Source organism: Orbicella franksi, chromosome 6, assembly GCF_964199315.1.
Source record: "Orbicella franksi chromosome 6, jaOrbFran1.1, whole genome shotgun sequence".
Classification (NCBI taxonomy): Eukaryota; Metazoa; Cnidaria; class Anthozoa; order Scleractinia; family Merulinidae; genus Orbicella; species Orbicella franksi.
The window spans coordinates 4164787-4190771 of NC_138150.1; the positions used below are offsets into that span (position 1 = coordinate 4164787).

Here is a 25985-nt window from a genome sequence, read left to right on the forward strand (position 1 = left end):
GCGGCGAGTAAGATAGGATAGGAAAAAAAATCGTTATCACAAGCTTTCTCCATGGTAAATGCGTTATTCATAAATGTAATAACATATCGAATCTGATCATCTGTGCAACATCTGCCCAAGATTTTTTGCCAAACCAACCGTGTATTGGCATGTACCTCACGTTTAGTTTAGTCACGGCCCCACTTCTAAACCAAGATATCATGGCTCTGTCTCTAGAATGAATCTTTGTTAAATTACCAAGAAGTCTGAGCCATCTGTATTGGAAAGTTTAATCCTTTTGAGAGATTCCAATGATGGCGTCGTTTTCCCGAACGATGTGTCGTTATAGACTTCGCCTCTTAGTGCCGATTGGAGCACGATATGCGGCTCGTGATGGAAGTCGCTTAGCAGTTCTTTCCTGCGCAACACTTTCGATTCTTGAACAGTTTCCTGTTCGGCTTCTTGCCTCATTTTACTGTATTTATCACGATACAAAATGCCAGCTTTGAAGAATACAAACGCATACATCACCGCAAATACAAAAACGTATAGCTTTCGACGAGTTTTTCTGCTCATACTAGACGAATCAATGGTTGTTCCACGAACCTGAAGGCTTTGATATTTTTCACTTCCTCATTGCAGACTTCAGACGATATAATTATTGCCGTTAAATTACCAATCTTCCGGTGATCGAACAAACTGTCATAACTTGCTCGTTTAGGCATTTATTAACATAAAAATAATCCTGACCACTTTCACTTGCAACTCGATCCACAGATCTATCCGCAAAATCTCTTATGCTGACTGACAATCTCGTCGATAAAGATCTGAAATCGCCATTTTGTCTCCTAAAATGCGCTCTCCCTTCGGTCAAACTGGTCAACCATAAGCGGCCGGGATTTGCTAAGCCGAAATTTGACGGTGGGCAATTACAATTCAGTACTACAACATTGAGGAACACTTCACAGACGTTTCCTCTTGGAAGAAAGTAAATTGCAGATTGATAAATTTCTAATAAAGCAGAGACATTATATTTTCGTAGCAGCAGGCCTTATTTGAATGTTACCCCAAGTCGCGAAATTAATTCTATGCAGGTGAATTGACAAAATAATGACTAAATATGAATGCCATTAAAACATTTTTCATTATTATTTATCTTTTTCCATTAAGTCCGGAAAGAAAACCATGAGCAACGCTCGACCTTAAGTTTTTGCTTTTACCAGAAAATGAAAAACAAGAACATATTAATCTATCTACGAATGTAATATTTTTGCTAATTAAAAGTCCTAGACAGTGGGTACCGAAATAATCAATATTTTATGAGTCAATTGTGCTAAGAAAGAAAAAGCAAAACAAGCAAAGAAGACCAAACACATAACTATAAATAGCCTAGGTCTGTGCCGAAAGGAAAGGAAATCAGTTGATTGTGGATAAAAACCGAATGATTCCGTCGCGTCTTATCACAAGTTTCAGCCATCAAAATATTTATAGACAGGTACAGTGTGAATTTTTGTGAACGCCACTGATTCAAAACAAACTCAAACTTATTCTCAATTTCAATTTTTTTGGCGTTATTTTCAGATCGGTTCCCCAGATTTAGCGAAGAGTTAGCCAATAAGATACAAACTCCTTCTTTCGCACGTGATACACGGCTTGAACTAACTGAACAAAGGTCCACCACAGGATACGCAAGCTACAGATGTATGGAAAACCGGTCACAGTGAGGAATCAAGTGGAACGTCCTGCACTAACACCAGAAATGTTTAGGAAAAAAAAGAATACCTTAATTTAGAGGTGTTCCTCTTTCTGATGTTTGCTGGAATAATCGCAAAATATCTCTATCATTTCCATTTTCTCTCTTTTCCCACGCTACTGAGAAATGAAATGAAACAGTCCTTTTCACTGAAAGGTTTTCAAATGCTCTCAAATGGTACACACTCATCCCGCCTCATTTTGTTTACTGATATTTTGTACTGTTCCATTTGGCGGAAAATTCATTTTTCACCGATTTTTCCACGCAAATGGAGAGCGCTCACAATTTAACCAACCTGGGAACAAATGGCAAGGAAATTTCCTGGGACAGAAAGTTTCCAGAAAATTCGAAAACTGTTAAATTGCCGAAATGTGAACCATTCAAGCCAAAATTTCGGGAATTTTGGGAGGAAAATAAAATGGAACGGAAGTCCTTCAGTAGGAAAATTTGGGTGCTTTCCATTCAACGGAGGCTTCCGGAAGATTGGAAACGGTGCGAATGGTACAGAAACGTCTTTGAACTGAGAGTTTCCGGAAAATCCGAAACTGTTGAATTTCCCATACGAGCACCATTCAACTTAAAATTTTTGAAATTCTTGGAGGACTATCATGATCAAATGGAACGGAAATTCTAGGTGGGAAATTTTCGAAAACATGGTTATATGGTCGACTGAAATTGCAGAAAATGTTCTTCCATTCGCCACTGGAAATTTCTGTATATTCAAGCTGGAATTTTTGGTCGAATGCAATTAAAGCGCCCACAATCACTCGATACATCCAGTTCTGTTAACTGTTATAGGAAACTTAGAAAAGGAGTCCAGAAGGGGAACATTAGACGCCTAAGGCCCCGGAGGGGCTGGAGGAATTTGAAAACGCAACAGTCAACGATCAGTTTGAATTTGTGTTTGAGGGAACTCGGTCAGGGAAATCACGTGATTATCGTGACGTCATCGTTTTCGGAAAGCTCCGTTTTCAAAATGTTTTCCGTCCACACTAAAACGCGAAGCCTGCATTTTTAATTGAATTCTTCCGGTTTGAAGAACGTTTTCGCCGGACGGATTAGTGTGGACGGTAGGCCTAACCATAGAAATAAAGCTGCGCTTTCAAATTCCTCCGACGCAGTGTGGACGGGGCGTTAATTGGGTTAAAGGTATATCCTTTCCCGCTACATGAGCTAAACAAACGTTAAGATATATCTTGATAAATGTGTTGGGTATTAAGCGATTTATTGGCCTTCAGTTAAAGCTAATGCAAAGGTTCTGCTAAACTATGCAGTAATCAGATCAACTGTGTTGGGTCGTAAATAATTTACTGGCCTTTAATTAAGGTTAATATAAAGGTTCTGCTAAGCTACGCGGTAATCAGATATTTTTTTTAACGAAGAGAATTGCAAGAGTATAAGGGTGAAGCTAACGGTGATTAAAGCCGCCAAGAGAGCTATTGTACAGGTTGTTTGACAAGGAAAGTCCATCAAGATTTCAAACCATCGAAAAATATGCCCACGTTTATCACTGCGTAACAGCACGTTCGATTCTCGTGTAAGTAAATAACTAAAAGAAAAAACAATCGTTTCAAACTTAAAGAACATATTCGTGGCTAACTAAAATCTTGACCTTATTTAATCAATTGCTATATTCCAATATTATGTGGTATTGAACAGTGCTAAAATTCGAGATTCGGACGATCACACGCATTAGATGGACTATGATATCGACAATCTCGGTTGCTTTTATTTTGACATGATCCATAATAAATCTGGGATCTTTCCCAGATAGAGGAGCTCTAGTGATTCCTCGTTACTGAGCCTGAACAATAGTAATTAAGGTAAATTCTGTTGTTGTATTTCTTCAGGGACACAGCTTGTCCGGCGCACAACTTCCCGGCAGTGTCAATTTCAATCACCTAAGCTTTTTATGAATCGGATGCTGAATCACTGTCTAAAAAATAACCTAATGGAGCAGATTAAACGTGTTGTCTGCCGGTTTGATATTGTATTGTAACATAATAGGTTTGCTTTCCATGCACTTCGTTAACTTGGATAAGATTAAAACTGCACAGTTCACATCTGGGAAGCGCCTAAATAATTTGCGGTTTTAGCGGGGCGACAGATGTGGGATAAACGAAAAACATTTCAATGCTTCAACTTTGCGGAATCTATTATAAATGAATGAAACCATTTAGTGATAACCTAACAAGCTTTGTGGTTTTCAATATGTTGACCTAATTCACAATACCATTAGTGATTTAGAAAATCTCCAAACTCAGAATAGATTACCCTGCTTTTCATTAGAGCCAGTTTGCTGGCAAGGTCAACGATAATATTTTTGTCAAGACTATCACATTGCCCCCTGCCATTCCAAAAATAAAGAAGTGGAAAAAAGTTGCCTTTGGGAAAACTAATTCGCTTCCTCCATATTAAATATGCCTTTAAAAGATTTTTGCAAAGAAGGCTATTAGACTATCCATGGCAAATCTTTAGCGTTCTTTAATTTATCTTCAGTTTTATTCTGATAAATGAGAATGCCATTTGACTTCCGCCGTAATTTCCCCATAGCAAACAAAGTCAAGGGGAAATTCATATTTTTTGTTCTGAATACACGAATCAAATGTAATTTCCTGATAATAAACTTTACTCTGGTTTAGCTAAAGCCGCGGGATCATCTGACATGAAACCTGGAAAATAAATGATGAAATTTTAATCGTCATGGAATACCCAATTAAAAATCCCTTTCACGATTGGTAGATCGCAAGCTATTGTTTATAAGGAATAAATTTTGTGTTCGGGTTGTAAGTATCGAGTTACGATGGTGCACCACAAGCAAGTATACCGTGACTGCTGTTGTTAAAAGAATCTTGTAAAATTGATGATTCAATAGTGTGAAAAAATTACCGAATCAGCCGAGGACCTGGATTACCTCTCGAATTAACTAATGGTAAGTGCAAGCTAATTTTTCCTCGCTCGGCGATAAGGCAAAGTGTTGGCGGTAAATATACTGACAAGCCAAAGAAAAAATGCAGACTTAAAGAATATTAGCAATTACAGTAAATGAACAGCCTTCCATTTGGCGATTTTGATTTTTTTTTTTTTTTCGTAACCCGATACGAAAACGCCATCAATTTTGAAGGATAATGCTTTCCTCTTTCACCTTTTTGACATTTATCGAACATGGGGAAAGTGACACTTAAATTCAATTTCCCAGACGTTTTAAATGTCGAGATATACATATTATGAATATTCATTTAAATGTGTGATAAAAAATATCCAAGTTAGACCACAGAATGGTAAAAAAATGTTCAACGACGAATTTAATCAAAGACTGGTTTGTAGTGAGTACAGTCAAATTTCTGCCGTGCGTTTTAAGGAAATTAGCTAGCAATGAACGGTAATGAAGAAGAAAAACGAATATTTACCACTAAAATTCGAACCGGCAAGTGAAATGAGAATTTCTAGATATATATTCCTGAAATATCATTTCGACATTAAAATCCAAAAGGGACTAATTTGTCATTAACCATGTTTCAATTCTTGCTTTCAAAAACAGAATATTTAATTTGCAATATAGAATTGAGTAATTATGCCGCCCGAAGTGCCATGTTCATTTTGGAAGGGTAAATAGTGTGATTTCTTTGTCCATCCAGATATCAATACGCGGGCATCAGCTCTTCGCTTAAAAGAAATATTCTCCGGAAATGTGATTTTATCCGAGCTTTGATGTCACAAAGCTTTCATTAACTTGAATATATAGAGGAAATAAATCTCGAAAAAGCTGTCTCAAAAAAAATCAAACAACTGAACGAAGAAAGAGAATTGAATCGCTGACTACCTCCGCGCGCGAATTATTTTCAGTATGCCGATCAAAGCAGACGGCGGGTTAAGAAATTAAACCATGCGGAATTCGTGTTCGCACTGGTTTTTCATTCAGTTGATTTAGATTTCGTAACAAGGCCCTTCTAAATAAACTCATTTCTATTTGTTTACATTTCGGTGGCTAGAAAATAGCCTTTCAGCGATGTGCAAGAATTAATTATATCCTTCAGTTTAAATCAAGCTTTGACAATGCGTGGTTTCTTCAAAATTTGCGAGCTCTTCTTAAGGTTTTAGCGGCCACAGGTTCCCCAGCTTCAAGATTTGAGACGAAGGATGTCGTTTAAAGCTGAGCAGCGTTTTAAAATTGAGGTATTTCTTGTTACTATTTCTCGAATTTACATTCAGAGCTTAATATATATTTTATTTCTAGAATCTCAGTGGTGTGAAAAATGTCAAATGGCCCTACAGTTACTGCAACTGGTGCGTTGTTCTAGCTTATGCTATCTCGCTTTTGCCGGCACTTCGTTCACGAACAAATATTTTTTGTAAAAAAACGAAACAGAAGATTTCAGATTTAGGTTATCGAGAATCCAACATAAAATTTCCTTCTGAAAATTCAGTAAAAAATCAGTCATGAAAGATTCGACTTTGTTTTGCCTCGAGCGACAGGCCCTGAAGCCATGGAAACTTCATTTCTTTTGAATTTGGAGAATAGCGTTTAAAAGAACAGTTTCGCCGAAGTCTGCGGCTCTTCTTTTATATTCAAAAAAATTCAATAAGAAATAACGATTATGGTTATTGCATTTGTGATTGAATTTTTAAGCTGTCAGTGTCAAAACAGGAACACTTGAGTGGGTGAATCAGTTTTGCGACAGCAAAGAGCTTTTTAACGGTTAGTTGAGTTCGTGTCTGCTACAACAGGAAGATCAGAACATGAAAGAGCGCAACTGAGAATTCTAGATCAACTAGCGAAAGATTTTCCAAATTTGAATTTCAAATCGCTTGGAAATGAAACTAGATGACGAGTTTGATCGAAAACCTATATGAAACAAATGAAAAAGGAAAACTTATAGCGAGCATATGAAAACGAAATAAAAAGGTTGTCGCATTTTCAAAATGTTGAAATGCACACAAAAATGTCATTTCTTTGAAGCTGTCATTTATATGCAAAATTAAATAGCCTTAAGAAAAAAATATACATCACCAGAAATTCTAACATTACATGGTTACGTTCACCTTTTTTCCACTTTATTCTTTGGCGCGTATCTTAAAATTATCAGCTAAATATTGCGTTGCTAAAACTAGACTGCCACACACAAAAATATCAACTACAAACATGCACGACTATATTATTTTGAACATAATTTTTAGATCTGTCAGATTTATTTGTTCTTGATGATTAACTTCTTCATCAACAATGGACGGCTAATTGGCAATCATCCTTGAGTCCTAATTAATTCGTCTTGTGCAAACGGACTATTTCGCGAGGAGTAAATTAGGTGAATTTCGCACGAAGCCTTCTTCTTTAAGTCAATATGGATAACTATAAAATGAACGTGATGTCTTTGGACACCAAAGCCTTCTTCTCCACGCTGAACTGTACACAAACCAAACAAACTCTGACTATCTGACTATACCAATCTGGGCAAACTTTTGCAATTTTGTGTAGCGGTCTTGTCGTTTATCGTTATAACTGCTGAATTTTCGGAAAACTCGAAGATCGCATAATCATTTTATAACATTTTGTATATATTCACTACCACCAAAATAGGACATAATTCACTGGAATGCAGAACATGCAATAATTGACAAACTCTCAGTGCTTTCATAGCGCGCTCACTTGGTAGAACGTTCAATTGCATGAATTCGAACCGACTTCGCATGCAAAGTTCATGTGTTCTTAAGACTCTCTTTAAAAAGTTGAAGCCTATATACTGTTTTCAGGATTTCCGTATCGAAGAACTGCTCAATTTTTTATGAAAAAAAAAAAAGAGCAAAACCTCTTTGTAGTAACAAGCGGCCTTGCCTCTGGAGTAGTTGCATTTTGGACATTTTCCTAGTAGGCTACTAACCACTGACTTCAGGCATGACCTTCAGCTATAATTATACAAAAGTGACAGCTTAATGCAACTGTGTTATGGAAACATAACTAGCATAGCATGGTTATTAAGTATTGCTTTGAAGTTCCCGTAATTTTAAAAGCTCTGTGCTTCTATATTTATCTAATAAAGATGAAAATAGAAATCGCTGAAAATTGGGCTGCTTTGTTTTGGGGGAATGGGGAAGTAATCTTTACGAGAAAACTATTGAATTTCATCATTGGTTGAACTGAACTGATTTGTGTTGAATCAAACGCAAGACCACCGTTAGCCAAATTGAGATGTTTCCATCGTCGCTTTCCTGCTAAACAACTCAATATCTCTTAGTAGGGGCGTAGCCGAGTATGAGGCAAACCGCCGCACTTGCTTCAACCATTTTTGTTGGTTTTTCGTTGAAGGGTGAAAGTAAAGCATTGGTAAACACCTAGGAAAAGAATTTAACCATGGACTTTGCCTCAATCATAATTTGTTTCTGGCTGCGGCCCTGTTTGTATGAAGCAAAATAAAGATTTGTCTAGCCGATGCCTTACTCGCGTTTCGCATACATGTGTGTACCAAAAAGATGTTTTCCATAATTCATCGTAGAGGAACCGAGGGAAAAAAACAATTATCACTTAGTTCTCAGTACAGGTCAAAACCGATACTGATGTTTTCGTTCGTTCTTCACAAACTTTAATTTCATTAAATTTCGGTCGGCTCTTCCTTGAAACGTGGCAAATTACTTTTTGCGCCCACTGCCATTGATTATAAATTTTGGTATAACATAAGAACCATAGAACGCTTTTCTAAAGAGATGTTATCAAAGAAGCCGTGTGTAAAATGAATTCCAAGTTCGCTGTCACTGTTTTGTAGAATGAATCTTCTTTGGTTTGATCTAGTTTTGGTCTAAACACCTGCTGGGATAAAGTACTCAAACTCGGTAAATACGGTGACTTGAATGTCGTGTTACTCATAACATCAGAAAACAATATTTTGCAGCTTGTTATGCAAAATGACATCGCAGTATCTGACATTTAACTTCAGCTGGAGCCCTTCGAGATCTTCCTCTAGTCTACTGAATAATTAATTAAATATCATACACTGATAGATGTTCCGCAAAAAAAGCCTTCCTGAAAGCTTGTACCTTTTATATCGTTTTCAGCAGGTGCAATCGTACGTACCGAAGCAGGAGTTTTTAATATTTGCCAACATTCATTCTTAGATCTTTCTCGTTTTCCTTTTTCAATGACCAAACAAAATTTTGACGTTCCAATTCCGCCGCCCCCTGTTGCCGTTCAGGAAAGACAAGGGGAAGTTGATAATACAGGGATAACTTTCTGAGCCCATTTTGCTAAAACTTTCGTTTTACAATTTGTTGTACAGAAGATTGAACTGACGTACACTTTATGCTTGCTGACGTCTAGAACTAGATTTTACACACTTATTCTGATCTACGACCGGAGATTCACCGTAGCTTCGCTTTTGATACAGACTGTAAATGTTGAATAATTACAACATAAAGAAAAAAGAGAAATGCTAGCCGAGTATTTGTTCAATCTACGACACATGGAAAGTATATGGAAAGTTGAATTTCTTAAAGTCCGTTAACGCAAACTAAAGAGAGCTATAGTTTAGTCTTTTTTGTGTAGTTGAAAACGTTCAGGTTCAGTTCAGATCGACTTTGTAAATAGAAATTATATTTCAGATCTCAGCATCCGAGTGAAAAAAAAAAAACCCTTCGAAAAACGTCTCAACAAAAATTATTGAAGCATATTTGAAAACGGATTCCAGAAATGTCTTAGGGCTACGTTTAATGGCTGGTTTCTTTTTTGTTTTCTTTTCCCAGGAAGCGAAGTGGATCATTAATTTGCTTATCCAGTTGAGCTGACGCATGCGAAAATATATCGACTAAAAATAGATTGTTTAAAGTGCGCAAGAAAAAGACTTATTATTATTCAATTGAATTACTTCGATGTGAGCTGGGATCAAAGGAAAAGTACATGCAATACCGATTGCTATCGTGCTGATATAAAGCGGTATTTCACTTCTGGGGAAAAGCTTGGAATCTCTCGGTCGCTGAGTAAACTGAAATGGATATCGAGGTACCATTTTATCTAATGTGTCGCTCACGGAAGAAAACATTCTTGAAAATGAAATCAGAATCCAGAAAGGTGTTTGGCAAGGGACAATGCAAATCATTCAAATCTTGACTTGGATCGATCGAACAATAATTACTTTTCACCGATTTGTCTGGTTTTCAGCGATTTTTTGTCCGTCGTAAGATTTTGAAACATCCAACTTTCCTTCCATGACCGTTCCATCTCTTTTCCATTTACTTTCTTCCCAGAAACATCTTGGTTTGAGGTGACTTGCCAATTAAATTTCTTTTATTATTTTGCAGGATAAACTCACCGAAGAGCAGATTGAAGGTAATTTTTGACATCTAACTTCCCTTGTTCAAAAACAGCGCGCTTTAAAGTAATTTAATTAAATTGTGTGCCCTTTGTTCCTATGTCGCAAAGATCTTCCGAATGAAGAAAGCGATTGAATTGAGAAAGCTCAAGTTTAAAGAATCTGGTAATGTAAGATAGGGCTACGTAGAAACAGAATATGCAAATATCGAAAATGAATACAAAAGATATGTCAACTGGCATTTAGCAGACTTAGTTGATTAATTGCATTGACTACAAAAAAAACCGCACTATTGAATAATCTTCTGAACAAATTTGCGCATTTTCTGTGGCGAGGGGAAATCAAAAAAAATATAACAAAAGTTTGAACCTGCTGTGACATAAGTCAGTTTAATATTCCGATTCATCTGTCTGATTCAAATGTTACCATGGACTTCAATTCGGTATATTACAGACAAATGAACTGATGAAACTGAGACAGACTACTGCTTCCTGGTACACGTAAATCCTTCACAATCAAGCTCTGAATATGTCAGGACCTTTTTTAATCACTTCTCATTTACAGAAACGCTAATTTACACTAGACTTTCTCATTGAAAATACTGCGTTTTTCGGCCGGTTTACACGAGAAAACGTAGAACTTTTCTATTAGAATTATTATCGCATTTGCAGTCCAACAAGTATAAATATCGCGACTCGTCAGGGATGGAAATAACAACTGTTTAAACTAAGGCATTTGTGTAGGGTTTTACTAACACGGAGGCCATTACACGGAATATTTACGATGTGTGTTATAAACTAAACGTATCATTCCCTGACCATGAACGACATCATTTGACCGAGTTTGTTATCTTTGAAGCCCACTGTCAACAGTTACTAGTCACCGGCAACAAATAGCTGTGGATAATTAAACAAACAGTAGTGTACCAAGCAGGTTATTGACAACAAACTAAAGAAAATTAGTTGCGACAACTTAAGTAGTTTTTCAAGAGCATGCAGTTGTCGGCGACCAGTTCAAGTTCTTTGATGGAGAGGCATTGGCTTCAGCTCCAAAACATGAACTCTGGCATACATAGCAAACGCATGTTATCAAGATCTCGAATACAGCTGTTTCAAGAAAGATTGTCGGTAAAAAGCGTAGGAAGTACACGCGACAACCCCGAAAGTTAGTATGGGTAGAAGGAGATAGCCACTGTACACGTAGGGTCGATTTTCAGCCGTTTTGGGAGTGCGGTTGTTTATCCTCCTCCCAACGAGAAACGTGGGCTCACAATATGGCTGGAAATCGAGCCTACTGTACACGATGTACATGGCAAGCGTATTTCGTACAAGTTTTTTGCCACCTGATTTTCAACTAAAAGTCATGTAACAGTGAAAGACAGGCTACCGAAAAATGGTCTTATAAGTGGAAAATATAATGTATCCTTGCTGATACTTCACGCAAAAAAAAAAAATGTCGCGTATAGGCTTCACGCTTTCATCCGACAACCTTTCTCGAAACAGCTGTTAAAATGATTTAATTGTTATCGATAACTTTGGCCTCTAGTGTGTGAAAAAGTTCATTCGAGCTCTGGATACTTGACCATTTTAAATGTGGATGAAAATACGCTGAAGGTTACCCTGTTCCAAAAGGAGTTTAATATTATTCGCTGAGCGAAATTCTTATAACCTCGGATAATGCTTTAATAGCTTTCTGAGTTGATTAGTTCGCTGAATCTCAGTAATCAGCTCGATTATATGTGGCCTTCGGATTGGTATTTACATTTCGCGGTTCTTTAATATCGCGATTTTCGCGAATAAGTGCGGCTAGTGTCGCTTAACGTTTAGAGCGTTTTCACTCATGTGGCCAGCTGCCATGCAAGGTTTTGGAACGGGAGGAAGTGTTTGCAAAGGAAAAGAGTTCAACTCCCACAGAATTGGTTTGGTACAGCAACATGGCCGCCATTTCAATGTTTTGTAACACTACTAAGGCTCCGTTGACGTCAAGTCAAAACGCCCTTTTGTGCAAAATTATTCGGCGGAAACCGAAAGTTCCGTTGGAAAGTTCCATCAAAAAAAGCAGATTTCCTGATCTTTGTATCGCGGACATAAAAGAAATAATGAGCAATGCCATCGCGGAACCAAAAAAGTCGCAAAATGGCAATAATTAAATCAAACTACGTAGGTTTATACGAAATATTTGAAAAGGCTTATCAATATATAAATGACAACACAATTGACTGAATGAAGAGGAAAAGCAGCAAAAAAATTCACGGAAAGATCCAAAAGCCCACACATTTCATTTGGGAAATTCCACATAGAATTAAACTTAGCACTTCAATAAAGCTTTTTACCTCACATCTTGTTCTCTTACTTCAATGAACTTGATCAGTAGCTGTCGTCATAAAGATGGCATTCACGTAAACAAGTAAGCTAATTTATACTTTTTCTTCATTGGACTTGCACAAGACGTATAACTTTCAGCAACGCTATTCCTTGGGATCCAGTTCCGGTAAACCATTCCCGTATGTCACAATTTTCCTAAATAATAGACAATGTAGGAAGAGATTGTGAAAGGAATACTTCGAAAGAAAACTCTCTTTCACTTGCTTTCCACACGTGTCGACTAAACACTGTCAACACTGCGCCACAAATTTTCCTGCCTTTTCATGCTACCAATTCGTTTAGAAAGAACTGAAATGTCCACATGGTGCATCTTAGTCATCCATTCGATTCGCCCTTGTTGGATACGAAGTGATAACAAACTCGCCTGGTTTTTTATCAGTATCTCCTCGTATCCAGAAATTATATTGTTCATGTAATAATTGTTGTTCCTTTGACAAGGTTACTCTCATTGTTCCCAATGTTCAACTAATTTTCTTTTTCTTAGAATACCGAGATGCTTTCAAGTTTTTTGACAAAGACGGCAACGGGTATATTACCACCCGGGAGTTAGGAGCTATAATGAGATCCCTGGGGCAAAACCCCACGGAAAACGAGCTGCAAGACATGGTCAACGAGGTGGATTATGACGGTAAAGTTAAATTAAATGCTGACCCCTTTTTCCTTTTAAAATGTGTTATAAATTACATACTTGTCTTAAAATTAATTGTAAAACCCAGTGGTCAGGTGTTGGACTCCCGATCAAATGATCTGCATTCGAATCCCGGGCAGGGTGGGGTCTTTGTGTTGTGTTCTTTCGTGTCCTTTCCCGCACTCGCTTTAGACCTCCATCGTATTTAGCGCAACCCACTGGCTCCCTTTTACCAAACTGGCAATATGATTTTCTACACATGTACCGAAACCTACTATTGATCGTCAGAAGGCCCTTGGTGCTCGAAAAAAAAACCTCAGAAGAAAAATTGCCAATTAATCGGTTTGTAGATGTTCAGTGTTGAACAGATCAGTCCTTGGGTTGGACAAGGACTGCACAGGTAGACCGCTCGGCTTTGATAGCAAGCTATTAGCCGACCTAACAGTCAAACTGTTGGGTGTTGTTCTAGCCAATCACAATCGAGTAATCTAGTTCGGATCTAGGGAGGCTCGAGGAGTTCGGTTTAACCCCCGAGATAAAAAAGATGAGGCATTTACGCTGACTAGGCACCTGAATGGCAAATCCCTGCATTTCCGAGGACCTCTACACGGACCCCCTACACGGGAACGCCTTCGGTGGTCCGTGTCTTGAACCCTCCTCTCTAAATCCTGTATCCACCCCAGTAATGGTGTTTTATGTATATTTTTACAAAGGTAACGGCGTAGTGGATTTTGGTGAATTTGTAAACATGATGATCAATCAAAATAACAACACGCTTGATGAAAAAGAACTGCTGGAAGCATTCAGAACTTTTGATGGTGACGACAAAGGTTACATATTCTCTAACGAGATTCGTTATGTGATGCGGCACATGGGAGAAAGTATTCCAGAACAAGACATCAACGAGATATTACAGGATCAAGAAGAAAGTCGAAAACGAAAGATCACATTTGAAGGTAAGAATGGTGTAGAACAAACTGATGAATATAAGCCTTGTAAGTCACTCGCAACAAATCAGCCTTTTTAGAGCTGGCTAGTACAGTCTGCAGTTGCGCAGATCATTAATCATTTGCAAGATTCGCTTGTCATTAAGGCTGCTGGCAGCCAGTCTTTCCTCAGTCTTAGGGTCAAACGAGTGGCTATTCGCAAACACAAATGTTAAGAGGTAATGTGGACGAAAAGGGGTTGGGGCGAGTGTGTCACACCAGTGTCTCACCTCATACTCCTTGTCAGGCTGACTTCGAGAGAAAAACAGACCGTTAGCAGTCTATGGGTGCTTTCCATTATGCCAAATCGACCAGTCAGAGATCAGCGGGAATACCCGAGTAAAATGGAACGACATTTTCCGATTAAACCGGGCCAATCAATAGAGATGGCTCTTACCATTTTGTATTTCTTTTCAGAATTCCCCAGTTAGGGCAAAGAACCAGTTTGTCAAAAATGAAACGGCGAATTTCGGTCGGAGTATCCCGACCGAAATAAGTGGACCACCTCTAGAGGTGATCCCGAATATTCCGGCCGAAGAAACCGAAACGGACCTTTCCGATCTATTTGAATTTCCGACCGAAATTTTCGGAATCTTTGGCATAATCAAAGCACCCTATATCTACTTGTCATTACATGAAATTTCTTTTTTAGCTATTTTAATCATGATTAATCACTAAAGATTTCTACACGAATACTTCCGTAGACATCTCTGACAAAACACGTCTCGATCTCCAGACCTTTTCATCAATACTGTTATTCGCAAATGATGAGGTTTATGCTTGCTATACAACGAAGTAACGTGGAAAGAAACACCCACAAAATAATCAGTAAACTCTAGGTTTACTGCCATTGATAAAACTCTGTGAACCAATACGAGCTACCGCGACAAGACGATAATAACACCTTAATAGGGAAAAAGTTTGCAATTTTATGATATAACAGTTATTTAAAAGATAAATAAGAGAACTAAGTTAGGTTGAATCAATATCCAATTTACTGGTGGCAATTTCAAATAAGGGTCTTTGTTTTCCTTTCGACAGAATTTATTAAACTGGTGAAGCCGGAAGTATAATCTTCACGTTGATTCATTTCGTCCACAACATCAATCACTCTCGGTTCATGGCGGAAGTGACTCAAATGAAGTATTTCGCATTTGGAAAGTTCCTTTGTTCACTCATTCCTACATTTTTGCTACAAAAGCAGTTAACGGTGTTTATTATTGTTGCTGAAGTTGAAAATAATTGGTTCTTTTTATCAGGATCAATGGTTTATTTTATTCAGAGAGCAATACTCAGAGCCTGAAGGAAGAGTTTTAAAATAAAGATCATCACTATCAATCATCATCACATCAATGTTACAAAATACTACACCAGTACCCTAGAGGTATATACGAAATGTCATGTTAAGTGTTAAGTCACCACAAGGTTTAGTTTGCAGATATGATCTCAATTTGAAAAAGGAAAGGCTGAATTTGAAAAATCTTCCCTTGGTATAATAGCACAGTGGCTAAAAACCAATTTTCTTCTAGTGATACTGTGGTTGCTGTGAGTTTTTCTTGTACAATCACATCCATAATGTCTCCCACCTTTCAAGAAAAATAAAGATCTAAAAAATACTTCCTGTGTGTTGTGTTGAATTTATTTTTATGTTGAAAGGTTTACAACAACTTCCTCACGTTGTAAAATAAACGCCAAAGTACATGTCTTTGCAGTTGAGGCTGTTCATTGCGTCTTCCTCAAGGATTTATTATGTGACATAAAGAACGCCTTTTTCTTGCGGGATACCGAATGGGAATCTTACTCGCTCGGGTAGCCAATCACAGCGCAGAATCTGGTTCAACTTGCCCGTTAAATCGGAGCTGGCCATTTAATAAATTGTGTCATCAATAATTGATTAAACACTGCGGACAAAACAAACTCTGATATCTGCCAACTCATTAATTCACTGAGAAGTGCCATTTGTACTCCATGACCGAGAATTTACTGCTTGGATGCAATACTCCTGACCAAACATTTATGTCTCCTGTGATTATTACCGTGACTGCCACAGTGCTCTTGTTAACAGTCGTGGCTCAAGGTACGTGTGAAATATGAGAGATTCTATCTTAGTACAATGACTATTTCAGGACAAAACCTGATATTGCCGAACAGACTGCTTTCGATGAGGAAAAAATTCTTAGTAAGGGCATATTTACCAAAGAAAAATTTATATGTAACCGTCTTTTTATGTATCGACCTTGCATGCAACAGGGAAAACAAATAAATTTGCAAGTGCTAAAAATCTTGCCTCTCGTGAAAGCTAGTTGAATTTCTTTCACTGTTGCCGTGTAGAATTTATTAACAGCGTAACTTAATCCAGTGTCGGTTCGAATGTGCTTCCCCGTATATTACGATGTTTTTTGAATTTATATACGTGCTTTTAGTTGCGTCTACAAAACCACAAGAAAGCCAGAACACCCGCAAAACAAACATAAAACCAAGAGAAACACGCTAGGCTTACAACTGACACCTGTCAATAAAATAAAAAACTGGACAAGTACCAAGTTTTTCATCCTCTTTTAACAAATTTAAAACGAATGTGGCTGCCAGCGGGCAAATAAATGTCGCACGCAAATATGCAGCTATATAAAGGAAGCTAATGTTAACGATCTTTTTGGGTTGATAATTGTGAGACGTTTTGATACCTGAAACTCTGCCGAATTTCGAAGGAGGTGAGAGTATTCTCGATAAAATGAACCACGCAGAGATGGCGAGACCAAATAGGCTCCACCCAGAATACGCCGATGGAATTTGGAAACGGAAGTTTCACTCTAAAATTAAAACGCATCAAATGTTTTCCGTTCATACTACGCAGGAGGAACATTAAAACGCAGCAATCACCGGTCGTGGTGTTTGAGGAAAAACGGTCAGGAAAATCACATGATTATCGAGACGTCATCGTTTTCAAAAAGCTTCGTTTTCAAAATGTTATCCCGTCCACACTAAAACACAAAGCCAACGATTTCAAATTGCTTCGGTTTAAAGAGCGTTTTTGAAAAGCTCCGTTTTCGTGACGGATTAGTAGGTACGGTAGGCCTAACTATAGAAATAAAACTGCGTTTTCAAATTTCTCCGGCATAGTGTGTTCGCTGCCATAGAGAACTACGGTACTTCATTGTAAGTAATTGCTTTATGTGGTCGAAAGCCATTTCCATTAAGGCTCATGGTTACTATACTCACAAGATATTCCACCTTTCAGGTTTACAAAGCACCTCTTTTGATCGAAAGTTGATTGACAACCTGTTAAAGAATTATAACACTGATGTACGGCCAGTTGAGAACAAATCCCAAGTACTAGAGGTGGCGCTGGGTTTACAACCTTACAGACTTTTGAGAGTGGTGGGAAAAAGTGCTTTTGTGATGTTGTATTTTTTTGCAACTTTTGGTCTGGCGATCGTTTGACTTAAAGTAAATCTTTTATGTCACGTCATCAATTGTATTTTGCACTAGGACGAGGTTGAACAGCTTGTTAGAATGAGCCTGTGGTACAGACTGGTCAGTGGGTATTTTATTTTACTTGACTAACTTGATGTAACTTGTTATCTATCTATATCCTTTCGTCTGGACAATCGTGGCCCTTCTGTCTATTTATGTGCTGTATCCATTTATGTTTCCACATGTATGTCGATCTGTGTATTCGTATCTGTCTTTATACCATGCCATAGGAAATACAGCCAATCAGAATACAGAAAATCCGTCGTATATTCGACGGTATTTTATCCAACCTTCCCATTACGTATTGTACCGTTTGCACCCTTTGCAGAGCTGGGAAGATTTTTCTCTTTCTTGGGATCCGGCTCATTATGGAAACTTGAAGCGGATTAATTTACCGGTGGATGCGATTTGGACACCGCCCGTGGGACTGCTAAACTCGTGAGTGGTTCAATCAATAACGTTTTTGTAATTTAGTTTGAATAGATGTCGGTTAATGTAGCTTTGCTTGCCACTGGAAGGACAATGTTAATTTTATTCCTGTTAAAATTTGCAGGCTTGAAAAAAGGTGTGGCTCCAATCGTTGAAAGTGGAGAAAATGGTCTAGGGACATTAGCCGAGGTCCGATATAACGGCCATATCAAACAATGTTAATTTTATTCCTGTTAAAATTTGCAGGCTTGAAACAGGTGTGGCTCCAATCGTTGAAAGTGGAGAAAATGGTCTAGGGACATTAGCCGAGGTCCGATATAACGGCCATATCAAACTTTCCGTGCCGGCAATCCTCAGTATCTCGTGCATTATGGACATGACGATGTATCCATTTGATATTCAAAGATGCAACCTGAAATTTGGTAAGTAAAATTATTTGCTTGCGTGAGTGTAATAAGCATAAAATATTATATGGCTAGCTCCGTGAGCGGCCAAGATGGACCGAAGCCAGCGCTGTGATTGGCTACTCGAACGGGCAAGATGGCGCTATCTAATCCGCTCGGGGTTACCCGCTGCGTCCCGCAACGAAATAGTGTTCTTTTTCCATACAACAAATCCTTTATTGACCAAGCTTGTTCAGTCAATGTGGCTGGATATTGGCCTCCTTTATTTTTTTATTTTATTTATTTTATTTTTTTTTTGCGTGTTTTTGGACCTCAATCATGACTCCGTTTCGATTCATAGACACGCAAAAAAGAACTTGGCAGATACCCAGCCACCTTGACTTCACGCTTGGTCAATAACCCATATATTACTTAAAGAGAGACCCTATATCTCTTCGCTGCGAGGTGTCAGATAGTTGTTACTCATCATGTATGGCGATTTACGTTTCTGCTCTCGTGGTCTTAAACAATGCCACAAATACTAGTTCCACCTCGTAAGTTCAATGGCCATAGCCTCTTACTTATTTTTTCATGCCTTAAAATACCGATAACGAGAAAAACGAACACTAAGTCATGGAGATATTTTCATGATACACAGTCAAATTCTACCAGGAGGATTAATTAATGTCCAGTGTTCAATTCAATTTGAAGAGCATTTACACACATTTTATTTGGTAAAGTAATGAAAATAGCAAAAAAAAAAAATTAAACATAGGAGCAACAAAATCAAGTTTATTAATCAGAAGATGGCATTTGCACTCTTTCTTAAGATATTGTTGGACACTTAATTCTGAGGGGCACAGATTCCCAAACCTTTGAACCAGAACCAGCGTATTGGAACTGTTAAAGGAGCTCAGTCACGGTATTTTGAGTTATTTTGGCCACATACAAAGTTACCTTTAAATGGTAGGAAACCTGAAAATAACAGTTTAATAAGGTAGAAAAACACCAAAGAGATAATGATAAACCATAAAGGAACAAGGATGGCTAAGGATGGCGAAGATTAACACGGATTACAAACGACAAATTTGAAAAATTGAGGCTAAACTTTTCAATATGTGCAAACCGTAACCGAACTCCTTTAAGGTTAATCTGAGAACTTGCCTTTGCATAACATTTGAAAAGACTAAACTTCACTGATGGACAAACAGGAACATGGGCATACACGAGCAGTGACTTGAACTTCAAAGCAGATGTTAAGACGTCCACACTAGCCGAGTCAAAGGAAAACTTCAGTTCATCTGGCTGGTCAGTGATGGAGTATCGAGGTACAATATATTGTCTTTATTTTCTTCGCGTTTTCCTTGGTCGTGTTATTACCTATAACAAAACCTATATCTCTCCATGCCATAAGGCACATAAGGCTTTGACATTCTCTTTCCGCCCACTTCGATTAGCTACTAGAGCCCCGACAGTCGCCCATGACTGCCACCCTACTGCGCGCTTTTCTTCTTCAATCATTCTCCTCCGTGTTGTTTTGGGTCGATTTGGTCTTCTCCTCCTCTCTGGCGTCCACTCCAATGCTTCAACGCAGTGCTCTTCTCTGTCCTTCCTCATTATATGTGCATGTAAATTTCTAATCTAAGGAAAAATTTCTAATCTACCTGTGCACAGCTGTTGAGAAACAAAGAAACAACATCGACACAAGCCCTTCAGTAACATTTACCATGCAACTCCAACGTCAAACAACCTACTACATCGTGATTTTGTTCCTGCCGTGTTTTTCGAACGTAATGCTGACGCTGCTCGTATTTCTCCTACCGACGGAGACTGGGGAGAGAATTGGAGTTGGAATTAACACGTTGTTCATTATGTGGGTCAATTACCTGAGGGTAAATATCACGTCATCACTGTATGCTTATATAGTTAGTAAACTTTGTTCAACCGATCTTCAAATTTGCTCACGTCCTAGGAGTGTTCTTATAATCAAGAGATGGACACGTAAGAACTGATATTAACCAAAGTGCCCTAATGTGGGCCTCTGGAAGTATCAGATGCTTATATATTGGCAATGATATTTCGTCAAAAAGTCTCCGATCTGCGTCGTATTCATTCAGCTGTGTTCTCCGTGTTTCGAAATATAATGAGCCACCTTCCCTCGTATTTATATATTACATATCAGACATTCATTTTGTTCCTAAATTAAGCCAAGCTCCAAAACACATAAAGTGTGTAAATAAATGTGTTAATTTTTATTTGTCCCTCTCCACTGTCATTGTCTCTTTATTAAATCAACTTGTTTGTGTCTCTTGTTAGGCATTAAAAGGCATGCCCAAGAGCCCAGAATTACCTGTTTTCTGCAAGTTTAACTACTTTGTAATGTTCGAGTGCGTTTGTGCCATTGCTGTGTCATGTCTTCTGATTGCATTCTATCACATGAACGTTAACATCGAATTACCTGACTGGGTCAAGGTAAGGGGGATTTTTTTCTTTACTTTATAACACGTAGAATGATTTTCTCAGTTTACCTCGTCGATATACATTCTTTCACTCTTTCACTTTCAAACCCAATTGTAACTTCCAACTATTCACATGTACCCTCGGAAAATTCAATATTCCTGTGGTTATTGGTACATACATCTCTCTTTACTATTTTCTTCAGACTCACATACTCGACAGGATGGCGTGGTTGGTTTTTCTGAGATCGTCTGTTAACCATCGGCTAAAGACGGCAGAAAAATTTAGAAAACAAGGTATAAATGTCATCAAAGATGTGTATATTATTCATCGTGGTGTAAGATAGGATAGATGAATTTTTTCTTTCGTTTGTTTCACGATTGAGTCACTTTGAGATGCAGATCGCGACGTTTCGACTGCTATACTGCTTGTCTTCATCAGGAGATGAGGTCGAGGTATAAATCTCGCTCGTTTGTTAAAACCAAAAAACTATATTTTTCTGTTTGTTTTTTAGGAAAGTCGTTTAGTAATCTTTAGCATATTTACGCTCTCTTAAACAGAGTATGAAACGACTCCAACCCATTGTGTAAAAAGAAATTTGTCTGCTTAATGTATGAACATGTACGTAGAATTTTAAAGGCAATTTTCACAAACCAACTTGGAGTATGTTTCACAAGATAGCTACGGGACACTTTGAAAAGTGTTTGTTCCTTCTATTAATTGCATAACGCCACTCGCACATTTGAATTAATTTAAGCGTGCTTTGCAAGATGACCATAGGGCACTTTGATTGGAGCAACTTTCTTCGCAATTACTTATTTCTTAGCTATTTTACTTTCAGCTGAGCAATTCCGTTCAAGATTTGAAGGCAAGACCTACCACAAGATCACAATTGGATTGAATCTGTTTGTTGACAACTCGCTCAAGGAATTTGAGACCTTTTGGAGACAAGAGGAATGGCGTCTTGTCTCGCTTGTTCTTGAAAGATTTTTCACTTATTTCTTTCTGTTTTCGGTTCTTATTTCATTCTTTGTCTTTGCCGCAACCGTTCGCTAATGAAAATGATGGTAAGAAGGCCTGGTTGTTCGAAAACTGTTTAACACTTGCTTGTATAGCTTTGTCTGAAATTGATAGTCTTGATAGATAGACCACGTTTTTAGTTTGTGTTTTGAAGAAAATTACAGCTAAATAATTTAAAACTGCTGGACGAAAAAATAAGAGAAATTATTGAAGCAAGCTCTGACAACGCCACCTTGTAAAAGAAACTAAGGCTTTGTTCATCAATCTGCTTAATCATCCATGTGAACCGTACTATTGTTGCACCAGTTTATTTTTCGGTAACCTTGTTCTATGTACTTGATGCCAACTATCTTTTCTCTGCTCCTTTTGCAAGCTTCTGGTTGAGTACCAGGTTGTTTCGTGTACTGACTGTCTTGATGAAGTCTCTGCCATGGGCATTGAGGCACTGGTCTCTTTGCTTATTCACCTTGAGAGTGAAGACGATTCCATTCCATGGCTGAACGGGTCGTGCAAGGGTCGTGCACGGGTCGTGCCTTACTACCTTGCGGGATCTCTTTATATCAAGAGGTCCAAACCCTCATCAAGGAGCATAATGTTTAATAGTAATTTTGACTTAGTCGCTCCCAGGCAGAACTCAAAGTTATTATTTAGAAGACAGTTGTCACAAGCGATCTGTGGTTTTGAAACTACTTCTATAACTCACTTTGAGATCGGTAGAGAAAATTTTAATGATAACACATTTAAGACATACTGGTCGGCTCAGCTTCAATTGGAAGGCTTTGTCAGTCTTAAAAGTAGGACAGTGTAGAAAAACTTCAAAAGTAGCTCTAAGTTTAATTTACGATGGCATTTTAAAAAGCCTCATTTAAGCACTTGGGTAGTTGAGAGAATTCTCGAAAGCTATGCAAACCCTCTCCGAATCCTCTTGTGTTTAGATGAGGCTATGCAAACACGGAAAAAGTGCTCTATTGCTATGAAGGATTCATTGTGCCGTTTGAAAATAAAGTAAAATCTACCTCTTTACGATTACAAAAACATTGTGAAAGGCGTACATATATATATATTTATTTTTACTATTACTATTCCCCTTCTTTATGACGTTCGTTTTAGTACCATACGGTTCGTGGATTGGGTGACACATATGGTTACTTGCGCATATCTTGCACTGTAGGTGTGTTCCTCTTTGTCTTGTCAGCCGTATGGGTAGTTTCTATTCTCATCATCTTCTTAAACTCTGTGGAGGTAATGATCGAGTTGATGAAGAGTTATTTGATAGCATAAGTGCTTACCATTTGGCCTAAAGTTTGGTTCTCGCTTGGCTTTTGAGTCATAACGTGCAAGAAAGAGCCAATCAGAAATCTCTTCACAGCTATGCCATAATTACATTTTGTTAGTCTCAGGGACGGACCATTGTTTTATTGAGAGGGGGGCAATTTTCTGGGACATTTTCTAACCTTTAGGTTGAGCATGACTTTTTTTTTGGGGGGGGGGCAATACATTGTGCAAAAATTTCTTTTAACACCAAATATAATGATGGTAGAAAGCACAGTTTGGAAATGCCTAACCCCTCCCCCTCCCCACTCAAAAAATAATGGTCCTTCCCTTACCTGTGACTATGCCTGGCGCGAGAGGAGAATAAATGTAACGCGTTAAACTGAACGAGAGGATTGTTGCCAGGACATGTTAATTACATATTATACCTTCAAAAGATATCTTTCTGTTGCCCGCTTGGCATTTGTCCTCCAAGATTTCATCAAGCTCGCTCTCGGAGATGTTCTCCTCTAGTCTAGAAAACGCTTGCCGAAGTTCCGAGGTTAGGACGTAACCGCGATCATCTACATCGAAGATTCGAAAAGCTTCCTTAGCCTCGTTTATTTCCATTCCAAACTGATTTCTCGTAAACATAAGTTTGACAAATTCCTGAAAATCCATCATGCCATTACCTGCGAAAACCATAAAATGGATTACTTCAGTTTAGCTATAAATGAAAAAGAATTAAGCATAAATCAATTACCTGCACAATCTTGTTTAAAAAAATTATGCAACTGGAGTACTTTACTCCTGTTTAACTTCACCGGACTTTAAATACATAACCTGATCTTCTTAGATTTTCATGCCCTGCTTGTGCCTGGAAGTCGATTAATATCTTGTGAAGGCAAATCCTTGCGCGCTTTGCTGTCCTGCTTCAGTCGAGCAACATTACTACCAAACTTTTCCTTCACTACATTTCTTTTTTTAATCAACGTGACCTATTTCTTTCCCTTCTCATCCCCTCATACCATCAATGTCCACAGTGTTAATAATTCGCTGCAGTTCATTTTCTGTGGGGTTTTCACCAAACGACTACATAAGCGTCCCCAGCTCTTTTGTCGTAATGTGACCACTGTTGTCCTTGTCGAAGTGATTAAATGCTTCGAAATACTCTGTGACAAAAACAACAAGATATTTTCTTCCATGCCGTTTAATAGTCAATTCGATATCCTTGTCACGTGACCTTTGTCGACCTCACAAAATGGACGCGAAACAAAATGGATGCCAGAAATGGAAAGAGTTGCGATGAGATTTGCAACTTTTTCTACGTTAGTCTTTTTAATAGTTTAACGCCTTCACAAACAGTGGCCTAAGATGGTCCGTGTGCATAGTACTCAAAAACAAGAGGGGTATATCTAAGTAAATTAGATCATATATAACTCATACGGTTAAAGAAAATATAAAAGTTCTTTGAGATTCCTCATTTGATGTTTGCATTCAAGTATTCTTAAATGGTTTGGTAGTAAAGATAAAAACTGCTTGAAAAATCTTCAGCAGAACGATTGCTTTTGACTAATCACCCTTATCATTGTTCAAACAATCAACTACTGATATAAATCTTCATTATTTTATCTTTGTCTTGTTGACAATGTGATTGAAACGCTTACATGTTGATAATATGTTCTTTCCAATGTTTATAAAGAATCGAGAAAATAACGTTAAACTCCTTCAAGACCTTACCAACATACCTTCGAGTTGGCACTCAGGAATCGAGTCCTGAAAAATAAAATAAAAGCTACACAATGTTAGAGACTGACCAAAATATCGTAAACATTAAACTGATGTGAAAGATGTTTCGTTAATTTTTATATGATGAAGAAGGCGATCAAAATCATGTCATTCGAGTTTTTTTTCTCTTCCTCTATATGCGCGGCAAAGAGCTAAAGAAATGGTCGTTTTACTTTAGCCTGTGACCAGTTTCATCTCTCTCTCTTAGCTCCGATATCCCAAACAAAAAAAAAAAGAGCTAAAGAATTGGTCGTTTTACGTTAGCTTGTGACCAGTTTCATCTGTCTCTATTAGCTCCGATTTCCCAAACAACGCCAGATATGGGTTCTGACAGTTTTCTTTGATGCATAAAAATATGTATGTTTTTTATTTCAGGTTTCACTATAGAATTCCAAGCTCTGGGTTAAAATTATGTTTTAGGACAAATCATCCAGAGTTCACAGCCTTTACGAGTTGACAACTTTAACTTTTCAATACTGCGGCAATAAGAGCGAACGAATACTAGCCAAAATACACAGAGTTGAAACCACTGATTGTGTAAGGAGCTAAACTTAAACATTACAGAATTCTCAATTCTCTTCTGAAAAACATTAGAAGGGTCTTTTTGGGTAGCTACGAACGTCAGAATTTAACAGAAAGCTGTTTCCCAACAGAGTGTAGCTTTTTGTTTCTTGTTACTAACAGCATGTAGGTATTTTCGCTTGAATTTTTTTACCGCCCGCCATGAACCATCATAAAAAAATAGAAATGTCCTGAAAAATAAAACACAATCAAAGAAATTTTTACTAACCATATTAATTGAAGTTTAGACACACGCAGCCAGTACTCAAACTCTTTGCTCAAGACTTGTCGACTTTGAAGCGTTGCAATTTTAAGGACCGCTGCTTTAAGACAAACAAATTTATCCGATATACGAAACAAAAACCTCAAGTTACTGATTGGTGCAATATGCACCAATATTGGACTTTGTGTTTGTTCAACAAATTACCAAAATGATAAAGTTGCCTTTATCTTCTATTTTCTAGTTGACTTCAAATTAAAACAAAACTAACCTTTCAACCAAGCTTATGAAACTTTTATCCTTAGCATTGTGATTCAATTATTGTCTTATCTTGTTAATTATGTCTTCATTTATCAATAACAACTTGAGATTCTG

The 25985-nt window shown here is 37.9% G+C and overlaps 2 protein-coding genes and 1 pseudogene across 6 annotated transcripts; 2 read left to right on the top strand and 1 right to left on the bottom strand.

The window, feature by feature from the left end:
• Positions 1 to 4405: 4405 nt before the first annotated feature.
• Positions 4406 to 15331, top strand: LOC145489150 (neo-calmodulin-like). Of its 4 annotated transcripts, XM_081468069.1 has the most exons (5): positions 5319 to 5908; positions 10019 to 10046; positions 12898 to 13041; positions 13755 to 13997; positions 15069 to 15331. In XM_081468069.1, the coding sequence occupies exons 1-5, from the start codon at positions 5873 to 5875 to the stop codon at positions 15098 to 15100; spliced, it is 483 nt and encodes a 160-aa protein (XP_081324195.1). In that variant the 5' UTR covers positions 5319 to 5872; the 3' UTR covers positions 15101 to 15331. The 4 variants fall into 4 exon arrangements, with proteins under 4 accessions (XP_081324194.1, XP_081324195.1, XP_081324191.1 ...); XM_081468068.1 differs by lacking the exons at positions 5319 to 5908; positions 15069 to 15331 and adding an exon at positions 4406 to 4664 and having other exon boundaries at positions 13755 to 14984; XM_081468065.1 differs by lacking the exon at positions 15069 to 15331 and having other exon boundaries at positions 13755 to 14984.
• A 664-nt stretch (positions 15332 to 15995) lies between these two features.
• Positions 15996 to 21862, top strand: LOC145489520 (neuronal acetylcholine receptor subunit beta-3-like). Its single transcript, XM_081468502.1, has 10 exons — positions 15996 to 16104; positions 17266 to 17405; positions 17517 to 17561; positions 17830 to 17939; positions 18177 to 18352; positions 19525 to 19641; positions 19988 to 20205; positions 20630 to 20785; positions 20976 to 21066; positions 21612 to 21862. Exons 1-10 carry the CDS (start codon positions 15996 to 15998, stop codon positions 21824 to 21826), a joined length of 1377 nt encoding a protein of 458 aa, XP_081324628.1. The 3' UTR covers positions 21827 to 21862.
• A 1073-nt stretch (positions 21863 to 22935) lies between these two features.
• LOC145489151 (neo-calmodulin-like) lies at positions 22936 to 25634 on the bottom strand (annotated as a pseudogene). The gene is made up of 5 exons (XR_014049570.1): positions 25620 to 25634; positions 24790 to 24817; positions 24070 to 24213; positions 23491 to 23733; positions 22936 to 23024 (listed from the first exon to the last, which is right to left on the bottom strand). The product of XR_014049570.1 is annotated as a neo-calmodulin-like (transcript).
• Between the last annotated feature and the right edge of the window lie 351 nt (positions 25635 to 25985).